Source organism: Acinonyx jubatus, chromosome C2 (genome assembly GCF_027475565.1).
Source record: "Acinonyx jubatus isolate Ajub_Pintada_27869175 chromosome C2, VMU_Ajub_asm_v1.0, whole genome shotgun sequence".
Taxonomy (NCBI): domain Eukaryota; kingdom Metazoa; phylum Chordata; class Mammalia; order Carnivora; family Felidae; genus Acinonyx; species Acinonyx jubatus.
Window position 1 is genome coordinate 67,112,194 of NC_069384.1, and position 24,397 is coordinate 67,136,590.

At 42.8% G+C, this 24,397-nt stretch overlaps 1 protein-coding gene across 7 annotated transcripts in view; it reads left to right on the plus strand.

Moving 5' to 3' along the window:
* The first annotated feature begins 732 nt into the window (after positions 1 to 732).
* The window catches only part of PARP14 (poly(ADP-ribose) polymerase family member 14), a 45,547-nt gene continuing 21,882 nt past the window's right edge, over positions 733 to 24,397 (plus strand). For 2 of the 7 annotated variants that reach the window (XM_015082284.3, XM_053220935.1), the window contains exons 1-8: positions 734 to 994; positions 6,049 to 6,182; positions 6,943 to 6,976; positions 11,366 to 11,608; positions 14,322 to 14,558; positions 18,992 to 21,240; positions 22,158 to 22,394; positions 22,965 to 23,186. In XM_015082284.3, the coding sequence (XP_014937770.1) occupies positions 808 to 994; positions 6,049 to 6,182; positions 6,943 to 6,976; positions 11,366 to 11,608; positions 14,322 to 14,558; positions 18,992 to 21,240; positions 22,158 to 22,394; positions 22,965 to 23,186 (3,543 nt within the window). In that variant the 5' untranslated portion in view covers positions 734 to 807. Of the gene's footprint in view, positions 995 to 6,048; positions 6,183 to 6,942; positions 7,649 to 8,564; positions 9,082 to 11,365; positions 11,609 to 14,321; positions 14,566 to 18,991; positions 21,241 to 22,157; positions 22,395 to 22,964; positions 23,187 to 24,397 lie in introns of those variants that run through there. The other 5 variants (XM_027060999.2, XM_053220936.1, XM_053220937.1 and 2 more) reach the window with 5 other exon arrangements.

Consider the following 24,397-nt stretch of genomic DNA (forward strand, 5'->3'; position numbering starts at 1 on the left):
TACTTTTAGCATCGATACCCCCATCATCCTTTGGCCTCGGGTCACATGTCACCTCCCCATAAATTCTCCCTGAGCTCTTACACCGGGCTAGAAGCCCTCCTAATTTGTTCCAGGAACACCTGTATATTTCCTCCTGAAGCACCTACTGCACAGTCATCATTCCTATGTCCCCACAGCTGTGTGAACTCAATGAGGGCAGGAACCATGTTCGTTGAGACCATCCCAAAGGCATGGCACCTACTAAATATTCCACAAAGAACTGTGAATGTATGGCCCTCCCTTTCTGAATTTCTAGACATATAATATTAACAGATCAGCGAACAAAATGCAAAAGAAAAGCAAGGTAAAATTCTTATGATTTGTTTGGGGCCTATTTGGGGACTTCATTACACATTTTAAAGAGTCACAGTTTGCCAATACATTCTATTTTCTCGTAAAATGCTGGCCTCCAGAAAAAGTGAAGCTTTCTGTTTGCAAAAGGTATTGTGCGTGACTCAAAGATGCTGGTTTCGGCTGTGACTTGGGTGAGTGGCACACAGTGCCCGAGCTTTGGGACGCAGGTGCACAAATGGAGGAAGACCAGATGCTTGGAGTGGCGATGCCCAGCACTTGCTGTGGGCCAGAGCTGAAGGTGAAGAACTGGGTGGGCGGCGGTAAGTAGTTCAATCCTGGGACAGCGGTTCAGAGCCAAAGGCCAAAAACTAAAGACAGGGAGGAGTCTTCTGGGAAACGAAACCGAAAGGGGCAAAACCAGCCGCCCTCTGCTGGGGTGGGTCGGGCGGCAGAGGCAGCCTAGCGGAGCTGACCATGGCTGTGTCAGGCTCCGTCCCGCTGTTGGTCGAAGGGTCCTGGGGCCCCGACCCCCCGAAGAACCTGAGCACCAAGTTGCAGATGTACTTCCAGAGCCCGAAGAGATCGGGAGGCGGGGAGTGTGAGGTCCGCCAGGAACCGGGCAGGCCGGGGCTCTTCCTAGTGTTCTTCCATCGAGAGGACGGTGAGAGCGCGACGGATGGATGTGAGATGGGACAACCAGGGTCTTTCCCCAGGGTAAACTTGGGCTTGGGGCCTGCAGCGGGAGAATCCTCCCGGCTCCAGCAGCAGCCATGAGGGAGGGCGAGGGGCTGCCGGACCGACGAAGAGCGCGCGAGGGGCGCTGTGCTTCTAGGCGCTCCCGGTGTTGCCTGAAGGTGGCGGCAGACCCGCGCAAGTGAGTTCAACATGTAGCACGGAAAAACAGAAAGGAGTTGACAGGCTGCTTTATTCACCTCACTTTACAAGGCTACATAGTGTGTTGGTGGCAGAGTTGCAAGTCCATTGCAGTTTTTCCCTTCCTATTAAAGCAGCTGTTCTAGAACTCCAGAGGTTAATGGGAGCACAATTTTAAGGGAAGAGAAAGCTTCCGGGGAGAATCACATGTAAACTGATTCCTGAGAGCCAGTTCAATTCCTGATAGGAAGAATATTGGGGAAGGCTCTTCAGATGGGAGCACGTGGGCTGCAGTGCAGGGGCAGGAAAGCACAAGGCATCTTCAGGCAACATGCATGGCGCTCTCTGGGAGGTTTGGCTTGAGTAGCGAGCGAGTCTACTAATCCCTGTGTACAAGCAAGGTCTGCAGACTGGGTCCTAAAATAACACGTGGGGTCTGGGAAATTTCATAAGGTCATGAAGGAGACACCTGTATTTTAAAAATCTTAGGCCTTCTGTTATTAAACCTCCTTCTTATGAAACGGTGGGCAGGAAATTCAGGCTAAGAGAAAGTTGAGATGGTAGGGGGCCTTGTAGGATACCATAAAGAGTAGGAACGCCCTCCACCCCCTTGGCAGGGGAGAGGCATGTCCAAATATACTTTCAGGAGATAAATTTGGTTGAAAATAAGTACTTTGACTTCTTTTGGGAGAGAGCTTGGAAATCTGAACTTTTAGGAGAGTCATGCAATATTCTAGGTGAGGACAAGCGAGTCCTTGAACAATGAAAATCAGCCTGGGGATGGAAGATACGTATTTGTGTGGTATTCTGGATTTGGTAACTGAGGTCAATGCTCTGAGAGAGAGGGAGGGAGAGAGACAGTCTGTTTTCTTCAGTTATTTTTTTTAGGTGAGGAGTCATAGGGGTTTTCTCCCAGTGTTTCTGGGGTCACTTGGGGGCAAAAGTGCTGCCTAAAATCACATTGGGTGTAAATATAGAAAGTTATTGGAGGGAGAAGGCCGTGTGCTGCTGATCAGCACGCAGAATCTTTGTTGAGGGTGCGTTGGTACCTCTTCCCTTGGTTTCATGGTGGTCCTTGGCCTGGGGGTAGGGCTGACATTCTGAGTTGATCTGGGTTGGGAGTTTTGAGCTTTGTGGGTGGGAAGCTTCCTCCCCACAGGCAGCTGAGTGGCTGAGTTCTTCCTCCTCCGGTTTGTTGTCACCCTTAGGAAAGGGTGCAGATAAGCACCCACCAATCTGCTTGTTCAAAACACTACCGGGTCTGTACTGAGAGGCTTGTGACCTGTTGTTCCCAGAGCATTTGCTTTTTCCTTTGGACTCTCATAGGAAATGATGTGGACAACCCCTGCTTCCAGATTCCTGTCGCTGGATTTGGACAAGTATTTGATCCAGAGGAGAGGCAATGAGGCTTACATGTGAGAAATTGGAATGCTCTAGGCAGAGATCCAAAAAGGAAAGAATGAAACCCAGAGAGAAGAGGGGTCCACAACTAAGTGTGTAAAAGGCGAGGCAGGTAGGGGACAGGAGATCTGTTAGGCTCACAGCCCTTATGAAAACAAAGTACCAAGTTTTCCAAGGATTAATTTCACCAAAGAATGCTGAGAGGGCAACTGTGCAATGTAAGCCGTGTCCCCTGGGTTTCATTTTCCTCAAGGAGTTTTACCACTTTGATTACAACTGTCCACACCGTATGAGCCTGGCCCTTAGGGACCCTTCTTCCTTCTCCTTTAGAATCCTGTTATCCTCATGAGTAGTTCAAATTGGGGCCACAGACCTCTGCATCTGACTCACAGCAGGCTAAACAGACACAGTCCCAGCTCTCTCTTAGAGATTTAGGAAACCTGGGTTTGGGTCAGCGGGAATCTGCACATTTAAACAGCACCCCAGGTGCCCTTGGTGTGCTAAAGTTTGAGAAACCCTGTTGTTTGTTGACAACCCTGAATGAATGTGATTACAGAAAGTACAAATGGCATAAAAAAGAAAGTACAAATGGCATAAAAATATCAACAGTGCAAAATACGGTTTTGTGTCGATAACCATTCTCTTCCAGCCCTGAAAACAGAAATGGTTTCAGTGTCCCGGCCAGGCTTCTTTCCTCACATTGCCCAGCCCACTACCCCTACCTCCATCCCCAGGCTACAGTAGTGGCCCCTCTCAAACAGACAACTCAGACTTAGTACAACTCAAAACCTTTTATGGACAAAGACCCTGGGTGGTTGGGGGGAGGGGGAGGGTTCCTATTCAGTTTCAGTTTCCTACCAGAGGAACCATTGCCTCTGTAACAGGTTATTAGAAATTTGCCAACAATGGTTGACCCACCCTAGTGGGTCCTCCGGGTGTTCTTTCTTTTGCAGGAATTCCCTCCACCCTCCACTCTAGGAACTGGCTTCAACAGGTGTAGGCCCACAGTGTAGCACAACTTTATCCATATAATTCACATAATAAGAATGAACCCAACAGCACTTCTCTATAGACATTAATGCATACCAAACAGAAGTATTCGGAAGCTATATCTTACTTTTATTTGTTTGTTTATTTATTTATTTTAAGTTTATTTATTTTGAGAGAGAGAGAGAGAGAGAGAGAGAGTGTGTGTGTGTGTGTGTGCGCGCGCGCGCGCGCGCGCGCGCGCGCGCGCGCGCATGCTCACATGAGCAGGGGAAGGACAGAGAGAGAGGGAGAGAGAGGAGAGAATGAGAATCCCAAGCTGACAACGAGGAGCTGACCCTGATGTGAGGCTCGAACCCACCAACTGCAAGACCATGACTTGAGCCGAAATCAGAGCTGGATGCTTATCTAACTGAGCCACCCAGGCACCCTGCTGTATCTTACTTGTAAATAGTTCACTCAATTTCTGAAACATCAAGTATAAATTGACTAATATAATTTTAATCCGTGTTTCAGATGTGTGCATTTATCATTCTTTCTGGTCATAATTTGGCTCCTGATTATTTTCAGTCTCTTTGGGGTAAGGAAACCCGTCTCCTTAAGTAAATTAAATGTAGGTGGTCTGAAGTTAGTGCAGAAGGGAGGTTGTCCACAGGGGGTAAGGGTGGCTGGACATCAGAGTTTCAGCTCTTTTTCCTCCCAGATTCACCTCTCCTTGTTGCAGATCACTTACTGATATTGCTCCTGCCTGCTCTCTTGAAATAATGGTGCCGTACATATTGTGCACAATCTGAGAACAGGCTTTGGCATTTAGATGCCTAGATAGGACTCTACCAAAGTCTAAGGAATAATAAAAGGAATGCATCACAGAAGCCCACGACTCTAGACAACTTGGCTTATAAAACTTGGCTTGTTCTAAGGCTTCAGGGGTCTTATCCAGCCCTCAGTCCTCACTCTAGCTTAGGACAGCCCCTTAAGAGTCCGTGTGAAAATCTCTTCTACCTGATAAAGAGCGAAATTAGAGTCTGGCATTCCTTCTCATGTTGTTAATGGGGCTTGTTTTCTTTTTTTTTTTTTTTTTAATTTTTTTTTTTTAACGTTTATTTATTTTTGAGACAGAGAGACAGAGCATGAACGGGGGAGGGTCAGAGAGAGGGAGACACAGAATCTGAAACAGGCTCCAGGCTCTGAGCTGTCAGCACAGAGCCCGACGCGGGGCTCAAACTCACGGACCACGAGATCATGACCTGAGCCGAAGTAGGCCGCTTAACCGACTGAGCCACCCAGGCGCCCCGGGGCTTGTTTTCCAAGTTAGTATCCAGTTAAGGCCTCACTTCTCCTACCCCTTCATGGATACGTGAGGTGGGAAAGTTATTCAAGCTCCTCTTACTGACTCCCTATATCCTTGGCCTCTCAGACCATCCACATTAGAATACAACGTGGTAGCCCAACATTCATGTCAGAGCTACATCTGTGAGTAATAGGGCACTTTCAAAGGTTCTCCTTCACCCTGACCTCTTTGCACCATCTAACTAGTTTGACCACATCTCCTCTCCTCTAAAGTCACTCATTCCCTATTTTCTGTGGCCTTAGGTACAGATTTTCCTTTTCTCTCTCTGGCCGTTCCTCATAATTATAACCTACATTTGCATAACTCTTGTGGGTGTTACAAAATTCATTCACAGGCACTACTTTAAGGGAGGAAACAGACTCAAGAAGTTAAGATATTTTCTCAATGTCACTCATCTAGTTTTTGGCAGAGTTGGAATTTGAATCCAAGTCTTTGGACTCCTATGTTCATTGGTCAGTTTTTTCACTACAGCCCAGCTGCCTGGAATGCTAATTCTATTTTTTTTTTTTAAATCTCTCCCCTCCCTTCTTTTCTACTCCTTTTATTACTGGATGTGAGGCTTTTATCACAGGTTAAAGAACTGAGTGAAACATCTTTTGCACTAGGCACTTGGCCATTCTGCTCATGGTCACTCAAGTCGCCTTCCTAAAACACAGCTGTCATCATGTCATGTCCCAGCACCCAATCTTCACTGGGTCACCATGAGGCATGCTTTGATTACTTTCCTTCACTTGTGGAATAAATATTGCTACCTTTCTGAGTGCCTACTGAACATCAGGTACTGAACTAAGTTCTTTATAATGTTTTTTAACACACAACACTTGTACAAGACAGTCTTCATTAATAACTTATTATAGACAAGAGACTGAGGCTGTGTAAGTAAGACTTATTAAAGAACATGCCCAAGGTTAAAAAAAAAAAAAAGTAGGTATAAAGATGGAATTGAAATCCATGTCTACTTGCTAAACTTTTCCTCTTTTCACCACACAAGGACTCGCTTGGGAAAATGACCAAGCCATTGAATGATGATGATGAAACCCTCTGGAAATCATGGAGTAATTTTGTGAATAAAAATTTCTTGACAGTTTTTTTTTTAACTTCAGTTCGGCAAAAAGTTCTGGAGAAAAAGAACCATGAGTTAATATGGCCAGGAAAAGGAACATTCAAGTTAACTGTCCAGTTGCCCACAGCCCCAGACAAGGTCCAGGATGCCTTTGAGGGGGAAATTCCAACAAAGGTAAGTCAAAACATGAGTAAAAGGGAAGTAGGATGTTCTGCCGAGGTGTGTGGGAAGGGAATCACAACATGGGGAATACGGTGGGATGAGAAGTATAAATCAAATTGGAGTAGAAAGCACCTTACAGATGTGGAGGGAGTGAGAGTGGTCATGAGGTAGTTACGGAATAATGAAGGAGGGGGCGCTTTTTGTTTGATTTTAGGCACTTTCGGAAAAGTCAGAATTTTCAGATTGTAATAAGGGTGGTTTGAAGGTATAAATTTTTGGGTTTGTTTGTCCTGGGTGCTTTTAACCTGGAACTTGCTCTGTTTGCTTTATCTTTACATCACTTTGAGGGGACAGTGATCCATACTGCATGTACTATTTCCTTGACTGTCAAATGGGATAGTCATAGTATCTACCTTGTTGGATTGTTGTGAGGATTAAAGAGACAACCTCTGTAAAGCATCTGGCCCGGTGCTGGTTAATAGCAAACACTCAATACATGTTAAATGGGGGAAAAGATTTAGGGCCCACTCCATACCCCAAACGCTTGGTGTTAATTGGAATTTCTGTTATTTGTGACTCATTTGACCAATGATTTTGGACCAAGTAGATAGAACACTACACACGAGGTGCATTCAACAGCATAATTGCTAGAGCTTTTTATTATTGTTTCTATTGACCCTACGCCTCCGGGCCAGTCCCCAGGGACAGTTTCTCAATGTAAAGAAATTATTAGTAATTTATTGATGCTACTCTATTGTCTATTGGATTTCAGGAATCGGAAGGCAAAGAACATGTCAAAGAACCAGGTAAGGTCAAAGAACTGAGACAGGTGGCCTTCGCCAGCAGTTTTGCTTTCATTACAGATGGCACCTGCAGGGGTCATCCTTCTCTTCTTGACTTCACAAAGCAGGGTGTGCTCAGCTTAGAGACGCCTCAGGCTGCCTTATCTACATACTCTCGGCCAGTTGTTCTCAGGGTGAGCATCGGGGAAACCCCCTGAGATCTTAGGGCTCAGGTAGAAGCATGGAAACAGCTTTCTCTGTGGGGACTGGGAGACACCTTGCAATTGAAGGGAAGCAAAGAGGTGCCTGGGAGATGGTGATAAGCCAACCTTTAGAGCCCATCAAGAAGCAAAGACATGATGTGTCAGTGGGTGTCGTATGTGGCTAAGTCCGTTTCTAAGCACTGAGCGTGGAGGGTGCTGTCCTCTGGAGCCACAACAGGAGGGTGGACAAAGGCTTCTAAGTGCTGGGTGCAGGATGTGAGTGCAGCACCCCCCAGACCAGCAGCAGCTCTTTTCATCCATCTGCTGTAGGAAACGGCCTGCAACCTAGCGGCTGTTGTGGATCCTGCTGCTTCACCTGTGTCCGGATGTTGGCCTGTAGGACCACCTGCCAGTTACTAAAGAAGCAATTAGTTTTCCTGGCTAAGCATGCTGTTATAAAGGGGAGGGATGAGGACCTATGCTGAATGGCTGAGTAAGAGAGAGAAAATGATGTATATACCCAAATCTTAGGCAAAAGGAATTCTAAAAAATGTATAAATTACTGTCCTCTAAAATTGAAATTGTCTTGAGAACATGTTTAGAGGTTTGCAACCTTCTCTTTTGAAAATAGCACTAAGCTGAGGGCTGCCTTTACTTGGCAAACCGACTGGATAGGGATGTATAGATTGTTTTCATCTAACATGCTATTAAACTATAGAATCTAGGATGCATGGTTTTCTTAGAAGCTCATGATTCTTATAAGATAGGAATTTTTTTTGTCTGTTTGGAGTAATTCCTGCTTTCTATTCTTCAGATATGGAACTGGCTTACACAACTCCTGGTGTTCATTGTGACCCCCTAAATCCTTATCTATTCTTGGAAAATGCCTTATGTGTTGTACCCTCAAACTCAATTTTAGACCAGGAAGTGGTTTTATACTGGTACATTTATATCTGTACCACTTCCTGGGTCTAGAATTAATCGAGTCTGTGTTTCTTACCGTTTCATAGATTTTACCCTCACTGTGTCTTAACTGATTTGTCAGCACTATTTCAGATTCACGTATAACCCCAAGTATAAGTGAGTAAGTATAGGAAGAGCCATCCAGCCCCACCCACCAGTGGAATTTTCATCATACTGGAGATTTTAGACTCATTGGCTAGCCTGTTTTTACATGACCCAGACTCTAATGATAGTCACCAGCCAGGAAGTTGGGCAGTCTTTGACAAAATACTTAATGGTCCCCTTTAAGAGACATAAGAGGAGGTCCTTTGTTGAATGGTTACTCCACACTGAATCCTAACAGTGAGCCTAAGGCTAGGACTCTTGAAATTAATTGGGATGGTATAGTTTTCAGAACGAGCAAAATCAGGGTGGAGGGTGGTTCCCTAATAGGTCCCGTATTTCAGGAACGATAAGAACGGAGAATGCTGCCCTGAGAGTGCATGGGGCATGCACGAAATCCTGAAGTTGGAGATGGACAAGCAGTTGGCAGAGTAAGGATAGGTCAATCAAGCCACACACCAACACCAGGGGATGTGAGCCCTGAGCTAATGTTCCATTCCCGGCGAAGCAGAGTTGGGCTGGGTCTGAAAGGTGGAAACCAGCAGTTGGAAGAACCTGTAGAAGAGAGACACGCAAGAGCAGAGAAACACTGGCCCTTGTGGTCAGCAAACTCTGGCTTTTTCAAATCTATATTTCCAGCCTGGACTCTTCTAAATTCCAGACCTTGTGTCTGATCTTCCTGTTGGAAAATATGTGAGAGCCACCTTGTCTGAAGCTACCTGTGTCATCTTCCTCCTCCTACCCTTTCCGGCTACCTTATTTCTCTTGAAGTACACAACCAGTCTGCCCGTCACCTACTAGAAACTTCAGTCGTCTCTCCTCTTTAAGCCTTCACAGACATCGGTCACAGAGACGATCAATGTAAGTTTTCCTCATCTGTCCCTCCCTTATGCCAGACTCCCATTACTACCTCACAAATCCAGCATGGCAGGAGTGCCCTGTATCTGGGGTCTCTCTGATGTCCTTCCCCTGAAATCTGACCAGCCCTTTGTACTATTGCTGAATATCCTGTCACCCTTATCACAGAAACCTTCCACAACTCACTCTTACTACCAACTGCAAGATAAAGTCCACACCACATTCTGGACAAAGACGATTTTTTTTGGCCTCACTTTTGTCTGCACACAAGTGCTCCTTGAGCTTCATCAGTCAGATCACCTTTTCCTAAGTAGTTTGGGGCAGTCATAGCACCCTGCCTGTACTTCTATTGCTCACGACCCCTTCCATCCCACTTCTCTCTACCTACACTCTAGAGAGCTTTCAAGATCCACTCAGCCTCCCCTTTTCTCTGAAGGCTTTCCAAGGCAGCCCAGTCCCATTCTTTCTCTCTCGGACTCCTGGATGGATTGTTGATGCTCTTTATTTGGCAGTTAACCAAGCCTCAAGCCTCTCTTGTGATGGAGCTTCTAATAGTCGTAGAAGCTTATGTCTCTGGAAAGGCTCTAACCATTCGGTTAATCCAATACTCTTCATTTTGTAAAGAGACATGCCTGAGGTCACATGGCTAAAGAGTGGCTGAGTCAGGGCTTGAACTCAGGCAACCTCATCCCCAGCTCAGCAGTCCTCCTGCTTCATGACATCTGTCTCATTGAAAGATAATTTAGGTTATTATTGAATCCTCAAGCCAATTTTTACTTGGCATGAATGTGTATACGTGTGTGTGGTGTTACATCTAGCGTGTAACAGGAGTATGTGTGAGGGTGATCCGACTGGGGTAACAAATAACCTCCTAAATCATAGCTCGATATAGTTGGCAGCTGGGGAGTGGGGGAGTCTAGACTGCTTCACAGTCATTCAGGAATCCCAGATTCCTTCCATCTTTTGACAATATTACTATTGATATGTGGCCTCCAAAGTCACTGCAAGGGAGAATGGAGAGTCACATAAAGGAGATTTGTACTGGCCGGGCTTGGAAGTACAGTTCACACTTCCACACGTATCCCATTAGCCACATGAGCTTGACTGTGGGAAGTCTGGGAAATGTTGCTCAGAGAGAAAACAAAATGGATTTGGTGAGCACAGAGCATTTTACTCTGTCATAATAAACCTTTACAAATGTCGGTTCCTTTTGTCATTTTTCTTGTATGCCTCCATGAGAAAAATCTGTAAGTTCCTTATCTCATGTTTTGTGTATGCATCCCTCTGTACACCTCTAGTGCCTTGAATGTAATAAGGGCCCCAACTGAATAGTCACTCACAGAACGTCTAAAGATCTTATACACATCATGCTGCAGTGAGTGAGTGAGGTCTGAGTGAGACTGACCTGATGCAGAGATGGAACTCACTTAGGGCCAACAGCGGAGAGGAACAAGCTGGCTGGGGTGATTGCTGTTCAGTGAGCTTGACATATACATACAGCTCTCTAGGCAATTTTACTTTCTATGTGTCTTCCTTGGTCACTCAGCAAGTATCCTTTTTTTCTCTTCGGTGATGAAAACTTAATACTTTTCAGAGCATAACGTGTTACATGGGCATCGTAAGATATTCTCGCTTTCCTCCAGTGGCCCAAGCAGTAAATCTCCAATTCAGCAAATGCTATTGAACCTCAAGAATATACTATGTGCCAGCAATACAGGATGAATAAATATATCTCTTGCTTTTGAGAAGCTGACTTCAATAACTATAATAAAGTGCTTGATAGAAGCATGTGTCAAATACTACAAAAGGCAGGTTCCTCAGAGAGACAAGGCAGGAAAGGATATAATAAAATCAAACTTAATAATAACAATAGACTGTTAAGTGCTCCATTTTATTTATTTAAAAAAATTTCAATGTTTACTTATTTTTGAGAGAGAGAGAGAGAGAGCGAGCGAGTGAGCGTGAATGGGGGAGGGGCAGAGAGGGAGACACCAAATCTGAAGCAGGCTCCAGGCTCCGAGCTGTCAGGACAGAGCCAGATGGGGTTCAAACTCATGAACTGTGAGATCATGACCTGAGCCGAAGTTGCACACTCAACCAACTGAGCCACCCAGGTGCCCCGCTCCATTTTACTTTTAATTACATTAAGCAAAAAGCTTTCTAAAATCTGTTTGAGTTAGCCAAGAGAATGAGAAGGAAAGAGGACAGTGTCTTAAGATAATTTACTTTGCTAAGATCATGGTAGATTAATATAACATCTTGTATCTTTTTGTCCTTCTAAAAGCAGATGTGTCCGAAGAATTGGATACAAAACTTTCTCTCAACAGAAGATCAGAAAAAGTGGAAGATACCTCAGAAGAATGTGAAAATATTTCCTCTTTGGTTGCATTTGAAAATCTCAAGGCAAATGTAACTAGTATAATGTTAACCTTGCTAGTGGAGAACATAAGTGGCCTGTCCAATGATGATTTTCAAGTGGAAGTAATACGAGATTTTGATGTTGCTGTAGTTACCTTTCAAAAATGTATAGGTAAGATCAAGTTGATGCTGTATTTACCAATCTTTCTTTGCACCACACTTTGGGATTTGAGACATCCAGCTAATGTCTTTGAAAGTTGGACTCTTTCCAGTAGCTAGTAGGAGAGGACTCCAAGTTAATATCGATGCTTTTTTATTTTGAAAGAGAAGCAACTTTGTTTTAAAACTAAATTCTGATATATACAGTAAATCAGACTTTAGTGTATGAGTGGGGTGTGTGTGTGTGTGTGTGTGTGTGTGTGTGTGTGTGTGTGTATGAAAGAGAGAGAGAGAGGGACAGAGACAGAGACAACACACCCAAATAGAAATCTAAAGTCTAAGGTTATTAAAAGTGATTCCACCTGGGTGGCTCAGTCAGTTAAACATCCGACTCTTGATTTCAGCTCAGGTCATGATCTCCTGGTTTGTGAGATCCAGCCCCACATCGGGCTGACAGCACAGAGCTTGCTTGGGATTCTCTCTCTTCTTCTCCCTCTCCCTCTGCCCTTCCCCCACTCATGCTCTCTCTCTTGAAATAAATAAACATTAAAAGAAAAAAATTAAAGTGATTCCAGGCAGAGGAGTCAGCATTTTCACATGTGTTATCTTATTGGGAGAAGTAAATATTGATACGTGTTAACAAACTGGACTTATTGGAAGGTAATAATAATAGCAGGCAGTCATATAGTGATACTGTAAGTCAGGTACTATGGTAAGCTCAATACATGTATTTATTTCTTCTTTTCAACAACCTTTTTTTCCTAAAGTTTATTTACTTTGAGAGAGGGGTCTAGGGGCAGAGAAAGGAAGAGAGAGAGAATCCCAGGCAGGCTTCACACTGTCAGTGTGGAGCCTGACGTGGGGCTCGAGCTCACAAACCAGGAGGTCATGACCTGAGCCAAAATCAAGAATCGGATGCTTAACCAACTGAGCTCCTCAACAACCTTTTGAGACCATTATTATTATTCCTCATTTTACAGTTGAGGAGACAGAGGTGCCAGGATGCTAATAAATTCTTGGATTTGAACCCAGGCAGCCCTGTTCATTTATCTCCTTTACAATATATTTCCTTAGTACTTTCATGGTCATCACGTAGGTGGGAGGGTAAGTGGAAGGGATGCAGGAAATGAATGCTTTTCAAGGTTTGTGGGAGGAGTCGTCTTCAGAAGGACAAGAAAATTTCCCAATTCCAAGCCTTCACTATTCCGTGGCCATGGTAGTAGAATGGTTAAATAAGAGCACAGGTCACGAAGTCAGAACTCTAGCTCCAACATTTGACCATTTATCTGAGGTTGTCTGAGTTACTACCCTCTGTGCTTTACTTTTCTTATCTGTAAAATGGAGAAAGTAGTAGCTACCTGATATGATTTCTAAGAGGATTAAATGAGATAATGTTTGCAAAGCTCTTAATATAGTATCTAAGACATGATAAGGATTCAAGAAAGAGCTATTCTTATATCAAATTTATAATTATTTCTTATAAAGGTAAAACTAAATGGCCCAGCTTTTGTTCATTAATCAAAACTCTTAAATATCTACTATGTGCCAGGCTAGGTGCTATGGGTACAGAGATGAATAATTCTTGGTTCCTGCTCTTGAGGACCTCATATGGAGTTGGAGACCCATATGTCAATGAAAAATGGCAGAGGCAAGAGGTGAAGCCATGAGCAGCAGGCTGTGGGGAATGGGAGGAAGAGGAACCCAAACAAGGTGGCTTGGTTTTGCCTTGCTTGCCTATGAAGTTTATACTCCAGGGATCCCAGTCTGCCGGGTCCCTGGTACACTGTTGTTTCCTGCCACTGCTCTTCTCTCTGCCTGAAATGTTTCCTCCCCTTATCTGTCTGCTAATCTCTTCTTTATCTTTCAGAATTCAGATCAGCATCCACTTTCTCTGGGGATCCTTGCGGGATTCCCTGTATTTGTCTTCCTGCCTCATCTGATCCTACAATAGGTTCTTTGTTTGCTTTCAAGATTCCTTCCCTCCTAGGTGGTGAACTTTCAAGGACTTGTTACACTCATTTCTTTATCCCCAGATCCTAGCAGAGTACCTGTCACATTGTGGGTCCACCATCAATATCTATGAATTTCAAAGAGATAATCAGGCTGAGTCCTGAAGGAGGAATAGGACAAGGATATTTTTTTTTTTTTTAAATCAGAGAAGGGCATTTCAGGCATAGGAAATTGTATATATGGAGGCAAAAGGGAATGGGGTTTTCAAAATAATGACTAGGTTTTTTGGCAGTATGGAAAATAAAACGAATGGCAGAGAATAACCAGAGCTGATGTTTGGAAATTAGTTTAGACTCAAATAGCCAAACAAGGGCATTTTTAGCCTAGCTGAGGAGTGTGAACTGACGCTTGCTGCCTACAGGTAATGGGGAGCCATTGTAGGACTTGAGAAAGAAGTGAAATGAGACGATTTGTATTGTAGACAGATTTGTATTGTAGGGGTAGGATGTCAAGTGGGGTGGGGGAGGGCTGTAACTGGACGCAGGGACACAGCTCAGTGGCAGCAATCCAGGTAAAACATTCATATGTGTATCGCTGTTCAGAGACCAGGAGTTTTAAGCATGTAAATCCTCATATAAAAATAAAATATTGCGTCTAAAAATTGAGTGTTTACCTATCTCCTTTATCTCAACTAGTATTCAGACAGTTTCTTCTGTGTAATATAAAGATATAATCATAATTTTCTGATTGATCGATTGATTAATTTTGATTTGTAGATGCTGTGAAATTTGTTGATGATTGTGCCAGGCACCATTCAGTGAAACAACTTCAACTTTCTCCACGACTTCTGGAAGTGACGAAAACAATCAGGGTTGAAAACCTGCCACCTGGGGCTGATGACTATAATTTGAAATGTTTATTTGAAAATCCTCTAAATGGAGGAGGAAGAATTGCCAGGATTCAATGTTTGCCTGAAGAGAGTTCAGCTCTGATTGAGTTTTTTGACAAAAAAGGTAATATCTATGAGCTTGACATTATAAACCTACCTGACATAATCTAAACCATTTTAGCGGATCTTAATAGTTATCAGTTGAGTTCTGATGCATGTTATTTTTTATTCATAAATTTCATTGGAAATCCAATTAGTAATCCCATTCATCTGGGATATCACAGTTAATGGGCCCAGTGATTTAAACATTAGAGAAGCAATGCTGAAGACATAAGGAGATTCTCTCATGAGTCTCTACCTATAATGGAAAATACATAATTCTTAGAATCTTTGAAATACTGTATTAAAGAAGAGGTGATCTGTGTTTTAGCTGTATACTTGGTAGAAATTTTCAAGTTAATTTCCACAAGATTAGGTAAAGAAATGCTCAGAAACACATACAGTTCCTATAAAGTATCACTACTTCCCTTTCACCTGTCAGTATCATCATTCAGAAATTAATAGGGGTGGTTAGTGGCATCCATTGGATGCCTGCTGGATAGTTCTTTGCAGCAACCCTGTGAAAACCATGTCCAGCTGAATCTCAGGGAAACACTTGGGAGGGTTTGGTGGATGTTAGATTGCCAGTTTTCCGAGGCATGTCCAAAGTCAACGGCAGAGATTCCACTTGATGTTCAGAGGTGAAGGCTGAGGAGTAGGAATTAGGGGGTCAGACATTTTAGGGAAAGAAGGAACAGTGAGTTTGGGATTACCAGGGGGAGCATGAGACAGGATCACGTGGTATTCCACCCACTGAAGATAAACTGCTTCATGAGCATAGGGGAAGGAAGCTCCCTTGGGCTTTGATGAGTTAGGGAAACGGGTGAAGGTATGGTTTAGATTAAAATGGAATGAAAGTCCTAGTATTCCTTGGACAAGGGGACAAAAGAGGAGCTTCTGTCACAATTTCTTTAAATCTCCCTGAGCCTGGGCTTAGGGAGACAGATTAACAGCTGTCTACTCTAGAAGTTAACTTCCCAGTTTATGGTGGGGCTTCCAACCTCTTGAAGGCTTGGGCAGTTGACTGTGTCCTCAGAATGTCTACATTACATTCTGTACGGCTAATAACAGGAACTGCTTAATCTGGGTTACTTTATGCAGAGCTGCATCTGTGAACAGCAGGGTACTCTTAGAGGTTCCCCTTCACCCTGACCTCTTGATGCTGTCTGACTGTGTTGACCATGCCTTTTCCTCTAAACCCACAAACTCTGTGTTCTCTGTGGTCTGAGATATACTGATCTTCCCTTTCTTTCTCTGGCTTCTCCTTCTCGTGATGATGACTTACATTTGCATAACTCTGCAAGGTGCTACAAAATACATTCACAGGCACTGCTTTATGGGCATTGCTATTACTGTGATTCCTATTTTACAAATGAGAAACTGCAGCAGAGAAACGTCAAATAACTTGACCAAGGTTACACAGCTAGTACGTGATAGAGCCAGGGTTTGAACATGGCTAGACTGGACCCTAATCTATGCTCTTAAATTCTCCACTCTTTCCTAATCTCCCGCTCACCTATACCATTAATTTTTCTTATGGGCCATCTCACCACTTACAACAGGTTATTAGTAATGAGGCAAACTGTAGCTAAAGCTGGATTAAAAGGATAATTTACTTAGCAGTCTACATTTTATGCAGATTATTTAAGAGGAATAAGTAAGGCACTTACTCTAAAATTATTTTGTTCAATTTTACAAAGCCTGATTCACAAAATCTTAAGGAAAGGAACTCTTTTTTTTTTTAAGGAGAGGGGAACTGTTCCAGACTTTTAAAAAAATGTTTATTTGTTTTGAGAGAGAGAGTGAGCAGGGAGGGGCAGAGACCAAGAATTCCAAGCAGGCTCTGCATTGCCAGCACAAAGCCCAACTCATGAACCATGAGATCATGGCCTGAGTCAAAACCAAGAGTTGGATGCCTAACCAACCAAGACATCCAGGTGCCCCTTAAGAGAAGGAAGTCTTATTGAATACCTGTTATAGGTGAGATCTTTTGCTGTATTTTCTATCACAGTATTTCACTGAATCCTAGTAATAACTTACATATAGTTACTTTTTCTTGTACAGAGAAGGAAACAGGGTGGAGAATTTAAGCCACAATAAGGAGTCATCCGTGATGATTTTTGGGTCAGACAGATCCTGGCTTTGATGCTTATTAGCTTTGTGATCTTGGGCAAATTACTTTCTACTGTATTATTTTAAATATATTTTTTATTGAAATATAGTTGACACACAATGTTACATTAGGTTTAGATGTTCAACATAGGGATTCGACAACTCTATACCTTATCCTCTGCTCACTGTATGGTGTAGCTACTGTCACCATACAGGGCTATCGCAATATCACTGACTGCATTCCCTATGCTATACCTTTCATCCCTGTGACTTACTGATTCCATAGCTGGAATGTATCTCCCACTCCCCTTTATCCATTTTGCCCATCCTCCGACCCACTTCCCCTTGGCAATCATCAGCTTTTTGTTCTCTGTATTTATGGGTCTGCTTGTTTGTTCATTTGTTTTGTTTTTCAAGTATTTATTTATTTTTGGAAGAGTACAAGCAAGGGAGGGGCAGAGAGAGGGGGACAGAAGAGAGCCTGATGTGGGGTTCCAATTCACAAACCATGAGATCATGACATGAGCCACCTAGGTGCTCCCATTTGTTTTGTTTTTTAGATTCTACATAAAAGAGAAATCGTATGGTATTTGTCTTTCTCTGACTTATTTCACTTAGCACAATACCCTCTAGGTCCGTCCGTGTTGTCACAAATGGCAAGAGCTCATTGTTTTTTACGGCTAATTAATATTCCATCGTGTGTGTGTGTGTGTGTGTGTGTGTGTGTATAATCACATCTTCTTAATCCATTCATCTGTCAGTGGCCACTTAGGTTGTTTCCATATCTTGGCTATTGTAAATAATGCTGCCATAAACATAGTGGTACATGTATCTTTTTAATTAGTAGGGGTGTTTTTTTTTGTTTGGTTTCAGTAAATACCCAGTAGTAGAATTACTGGACTGTCTGGTCTTTCTATGTTTTATGTTTTGAGGAATCTCAATACTGTTTTCCACATTGGCTTCACCAATTTACATTCCTACCAACAGTACATGAAGGTTCCTTTTTCTCCACATCCTTGCCAATGCTTGTTATTTCTTGTCTTTTTGATCATGTTAGTGATCCTGCCCAGGCTTGGATCCTGCACAAAGCCATGTTGGGAAGTTCATATTATGTGTAATGACCTCTTAAGGCCACATCCTTTTCATGATGTCTGGCTCCAGGCCTAAGAGACAATCATGCACAAGGGGAAATTATTTTTAACACTTTTCTACAAGGATGCTATTTTAATTCAACTTGTTACTGGAGTTCATTCTAATTCCCTTCCTTCTTAGACCTCTTGTGCCCATCTAATAACTAACACAAAATGAAGAGGGGCTTTGGGAAGAAGAGTACCCGCCCATACACACACACACACACACACACATCCCACCCTAGGAACTGTCCCAGTAGAAGTGGCAGGAGAGGGGGTCATAGCAGGGACAAGGGGAGGTTCAGAACCTACTGAATCAGAATCCTTGGGTTGGGCTTTCTAATGACTAGGAGGTGATCCTCTTTGGAACCCCTGGTAAAGGAGCAGGAGCATTGGCTTGAGAGTTAGACACTGGCTCAAATCTTAGCTCAGATAATACTAATATTAGATGACCCTATTTGAGTTCTCTAACCTTTCCTAGCCTCAGTTTTATCATTTGTAAATAGGGATGATAATAATAGTGTCTCTATCTCAAAGGGTTATTGTGAGGATTAAATAAATACATATATGTAAAGCACTTAAAATGGTGTCTGACACATGGTAAGCTATGGTAATTATTATTATGCTCCCCCTCTTAGAGGTATTAACGGAATCTAAATCATCTATGAAGCCTAAAATTGTGAGACTGTATAAGAAGCAGCAAATAGCATGATTCTTACATGAGTTTTGCTTTCAGCACCAGAACATTCTTTACACTGGGACCAAACATTGCCCCCATACTTGTGAACAAATTCTTATCTATTTGTTAATCTGGTGGTGATATATCAGTGTTACCAGAAAACAGAAAATAGAGGGGTGCCTGGCTGGCTCACTCAGTGGGGCACGCGACTCTTGATCTCAGGGCTGTAAGTTTGAGACCTACGATGGGTGTAGAGATTACTTAAAAATAAAATAAAATAAAAAGAAGATAGAATTTGCTTAGCAGAATTTCACCATAGGGTGATCTTGGTTGGAAAGTATTCCATTAAACAAGGGATACCTATGCAGTATTAATACAAATCTATTTATATTTGAGCATAATAACATGCTTTTTAATAGCATGTTATAACATCAAAGTTCTACAAACACTAGGCTTTTTTTTCTCTAATAGAAATTTTTTTTTTTCACTTGAAATACATTACTCTGGGATTACTTTATTTGTTTCTTTCCTTTTAAGTGTTACACACCATCACGACCAAGAAACTTGACCTCAGTAATATGCCGCTCTCTGTGTTTCCGTACTATGCCTCTTTGGGCACGGCCTTGTACGGAAAGGAGAAACCTCTGATTAAGCTTCCAGCACCATTCAGAGAATCGTTAGATCTTCCCTTATGGAGATTCTTGAAGAAAAAGCACCATCTGATGGATGAGATAAATGACGAAGTGAGGCATTGTCACTCTGAACTAATGTGGTCCGAACTCAGTGGTGAAGTTACCATCAGACCTGCAACCACATTATTCAGTCTAGGTAGACTAAGGATCAGGACTTGGCGGAAAGATGTTTCCACAGCATTCTCTAGCATCAGGTCTAAATATAAAGTCACCCCATTGAAAGTGGATCCCATAGTGTGGGACACCATAAAAAATAGTTTAGAAGACGACAGGATTTTGACTGAATTTGATACACTTATGGGGGTTGTAACCTTAGTGGGGAAATCAGAGGATGTACAGAACATTGAGCCACAAATCAAGGAATTAATAGAAAGTACAACTCAAAAAATTAAAAAAGAAGAGCAAAGTGTAAAGGAAAAAGTGGCCATTGCTCCAGGAAGGTATTCTCTTTTGTGTCACAGTGGCATCCTGGAGCGTCTCCACACTGAGTGCCCAGAGATGGAGATGTCTTATGATGAAGCTTCTCAACACATGAGCTTCAAAGGACTCTGCACAGATGTGTATAAAGCAAAGTGTGAAATACAGAAAAAGATGTACACCATGGCTCAAAAAAACATCCAGCTTCCCCCCGAGATTTTCCAATTTTTGCAAAAAGTAGACTGTGCAGAATTCTCTAAGTCTCTTTTTATAGCACAGAAAATTCTTGCTGTTTTTGAGCTAGAGGGTACAGCTGTTCTTCTAACCAGCTATTTCTCTGAAGTCCTATTAGATGCTGAAAAGCAAATGGTCAGTGCCTTAAGTTCTAAGCGCATAGACATTGAGGACAAGGACATTCTTAATGGCAAGAAATGGAAAGGGCTCACTCGCAGATTGCATAAGAAACATAATTCCTCGTCAAAGACTGTAATAATCGATGAGTTAACTTCAGGAACCAAAGCTGAGGTTATCATTGCAGGCTGTGTGAGAGAAGTGAATGAAACCCATAGCTTGCTTTTTGACTTTGTGGAAGAACACACGAAAATAGAGAGATTGGTTGAAATAGAGCCTTCCATAATCATTGATTATTTGAAGATAGAAAAAAAGCCATTCTGGCAAAAGATAAAGAAGACAAATGTTCAAGTAATTTTCAATGCTGAGAATAAAAAAAAAGGCATTTTACTAATTGGCCCAAAGGCTAAAGTCCTGGACGGCATGCACATCATCAAGCAAGCCTGGGAATCCATCTGTGTTGAAAGCATCCATATTGATAAGCCAGGAGTCAGCCAGTTCTTCCAGGAGAAAGCACAGTATTATAAAAGTGAAGTCAAACGGTTATTTGGATGTTTCATTGAACTACAGGAGAATGGAGGGAAGAAAGAGGGAGGTGGCACTGACGGACAGAAGTGCTCTTCTCGGGCAGAGCTGGCCCCTGGAGTCTCTCTGATTGTGCAACGGGGCGACTTGACACAGTTTCCTGTGGAAGTGGTGGTGAGCACTGCAAATGAGGACCTGAAGCTCTCTGGCGGCCTAGCGGCTGCTCTTTCTAAAGCGGCTGGCCCTGAGCTCCAAGCAGATTGTGACCAGATAGCGAAGAAGATGGGCAAGATCCCCCCTGGCCGTGCCGTCATCTCCAAAGCAGGAAAGCTCCCATACCGGCATGTGATTCATGCCGTGGGGCCCAAGTGGAAGGGAGATGAGGCCCTGAAGTGTGTGCTCCAGTTAAAGAAAGCTATAGAAGAAAGTCTCCATTTGGCTGCAAAATACAAGTACCGATCCATAGCCATCCCTGCTATCAGCTCTGGAGTCTTTGGCTTTCCCTTAGCCCGGTGTGTGAAGACTATTGTTTTGGCTATCAAGAAAAACTTCCAGCTTAACCAGGATGGAAATACCTTGAAAGAGATTTACCTTGTGGATACAGCAGAGAAGGCTGTGGAGGCCTTTGCAGAGACAGTGAAAACTGTATTTGAAGACTCCCTGTCTGTTGCCGCTTCGCTGCCCAGTTTACCCGCAGCAGTCCAGCCCAGCTTGATAACAGTTCATGGAAACGGACAAATGTCATTGTCCCAGGGAAATCTGAGGCTCCTGCTGGTGAAAGGGGATGTGCAGAGTGCTACGGTGAGTGTCCCTACCTACAGAACACCCACCAAGGTGCTGTGACTCCAGTTAGCCTGTTGCCAAAGGAAGATTAGGATCCAGGGAAAGAATCCCATGCCTGCCCTCCCGGCCTCAAAACCGGTTTCCTCAGAAAACTGGGCTGCTTCATTGAGGCATTTACTAACAGCGATTGGCCAGTTAACCGTGGGGACTGCAAGTGTATTCAGATCGCTAGGTCTCCGGTAAATGTGAAAACCCACAGGAAGATCTTACATTTACACTTATCTTCACCACTTACACATTTATACTTTTTCAGTGCCTTTATACCTGTCATATTTTGGCAAATCTAAGGTTAATTTCCTGTCAAATTTACAGAGAGCAGATACAGAAAAATTAGAATATTTGATGCGGGCAGAGGACAGGAATCTTGTCAATGGCGCTGAACCAGGGTGAGCCACGTTACTCCTCAGTGACCCATGCGGGGCAGCTGTGAACATCGCTTGGTCACATTCCCTCTCCTGTCTTCTCTTGGTGCCTTAATCTAGCCTGATTTAGAAAGTCTCTATCAGGTCCAACCAATCTGCTCACAGCTCAAACGTACCGGGCTTATGTTCATGCTGGCCCCCTCCCAGATGACTGTCCTGTCTTCCTCTGCCTGCTGCAGGGATTCCCATTTTCTAGACCCCAGAAGTCACTTCCTCTGTGCTGCTTCAGTGACCCCATACTATTTATATATTGCTTTTTGACAGCTCTCTGTTGTCCTAGAGTGTTAATTAAATAAGCTTCTAGTAACCCTTTGCCTTGGATGGCATTTCAACCTCTGAAATCAATCATCTTAGTTTCCCCCTCATGGTGCCAAGCACATGGCTCAAACATAGTCCTCCTTGATGAATGCTTTTTGTTAGCATCTGAGACAAATTGTTGGCTTTCTCTTTAAGGCTGATGTTCTTGTCAACTCCATTCCCATGGATCTTGAGCTTAATAGAGGGCCCCTTTCTCAGGCCCTCCTGGCAAAAGCTGGGCCAAAGCTCCAGGAGGAATTGAACATTGTCGGACAAATGGCAATTGTTGGCATGGGCACAGTTCTCCAAACCAGCGGACACAGTCTGCACTGCCGCCGTGTGCTTCACGTGGTGGCTCCGAACTGGAGAGATGACAGCACATCTTCATACAAGGTGGGCCAGGAGTTAGGTTCTCTAGGAAATTGGGTAGCCCTCTGGACCCTCCTCTCAGGGTAATGTAGCTTGCCTCTCTGTCACATTCTCAGCAGGTTCTATCATTAGGGCTGTTTGTTTTGTTTTGTTTTGTTTTGTTTTGTTTTGTTTTGTTTTGTTTTGTTTTAGCCCTAGCTGACTTCTGAAGACTGGTTGATAATATAAATTGATTATAGCGCCCAGTCATTATTGGGGCTCATTAAGAGGTATGGAAAATGGCGCGTCCTCAGTGGGGATAGCAAGGCGAGGGCATGGAGAATGGAAGAGGATGAAGGATTAGAACAGTTTTTGCCCTGCTTCTTATCTTCATTGCTGAGTAAGTTTGGATCTTTTTGGAGGGCCTCTGACATTCTCTTTTTCTTTTCCTCATCAACTCCTATACTCTTCTTTCCTTTTTTTGACTGCCCTTCACCTCTGTTGAAAGCGGAGGAGTAGACAGAGATCACGGTCAAAGTTGCTAAATTTTTGTCCTTTTTGTTCTGACTCCCAATTCTAGGAAAGATGCATAAAGTTGTGCTTTGTGCCTTTCAGATCATGGGAGACATAATCAGAAAATGTTTGGAAATCACTGAGAGCTTATCCTTGAAATCAATTGCATTTCCAGCCATAGGAACAGGAAATTTGGGGTTTCCTAAAACCATTTTTGCTGAATTAATCATTTCAGAAGTGTTGAAATTTAGTAGCAAGACTCAACTGACAACTTTACAAGAGGTTTACTTTCTGCTGCACCCGAGTGATCACGGAAATATTCAGGTACAATCTCACTAACTTCTGGTTGTTTTGGCAGCTGAGCCCTCATGTTCTCAAATGTCTTCTTGGTCTATTAGGTTGTTTTTTCCATGTATTTCCCATACATGGGAAAGTAAAGGAATAGTGTAGACTAGTTGTAGCACAGCAAATTTCAAGCAAATTTATGGATATGGAAAAAAATTTAACTTCTTATTAAGGAAATTTTTAAGCATTAATGAAAGTAGACAAAATAGTATAATGAATTCCCTGTACCCATCACTCATCAATTACAATTATCAACCTCTGGCCAATATGTTTCATTTCTATCTCTATTTATTTCCCCTCTTCCTATGTTATTTTTTCTTTTTATTTATTTATCTTTTTAATTTAAATTTTAGTTACCATAAAGTGAAATATTGGTTTCAGGAATTGAATTTAGTGGTTCATCACTTACATACAGGACCCAGCGCTCATCACAACAAATGCCCTCCTTAGTATACCCATCACCCATCTAGCCCTTCCCCCCCCACCTCCCTCCCTCAACCGTCCTTTTGTTGACTATCCTTAAGAGTCTCTTATGGTTTGTTTCCCTCTCTTCCCGCCCCCTCTTCCCATGTGTTCATCTTTTTTTTCCCCCTAAATTCCACATATGAGTGAAATCATACGGTATTTGTCTCTCGAGCAAATCCTAGACATAACTTTATCCATAAACAATTCAGTGTTTATTTTATTTTAAACAATAGGATTCTTTTTGAAAGGTAACATGGCCACAGTGCTATTTCACACATAAAATAAATTGAAAATCATTTCATTATTTTAGCAATTACCAAATCGATGTTCAGATTTCCAATTGTCTCATAAAGGCATTTTGTTTTTATAGCTTGTTTGTTTTAATCAGAATCCAAATAAGGCCCATATATTGCAGTGGAGCTGACATCCCTTAATCCTCTTTTAATCTATAGGATTCCCTTCCATATGAACATGGAAATCTTAATACATAATATAAAAGTTGTAGTCCTCTAAATAGGAGAAAAAACAGTTGTAGTCCTGTAAATAACATGAGGAGAATGTCAGGATGAGATACAACTAAAAGGTGGGGTTAGAATGAACTCAGCACATCCCCATGTGAGTAGGAGAGTTGGGACTAGAAATACCAGAACCCCCTTCGGTTGTAGAAAGTCTTTCAACCGGCTGTTCACCTTTACACATGGAGCTTCCCTAGAGGCCCATGAGCC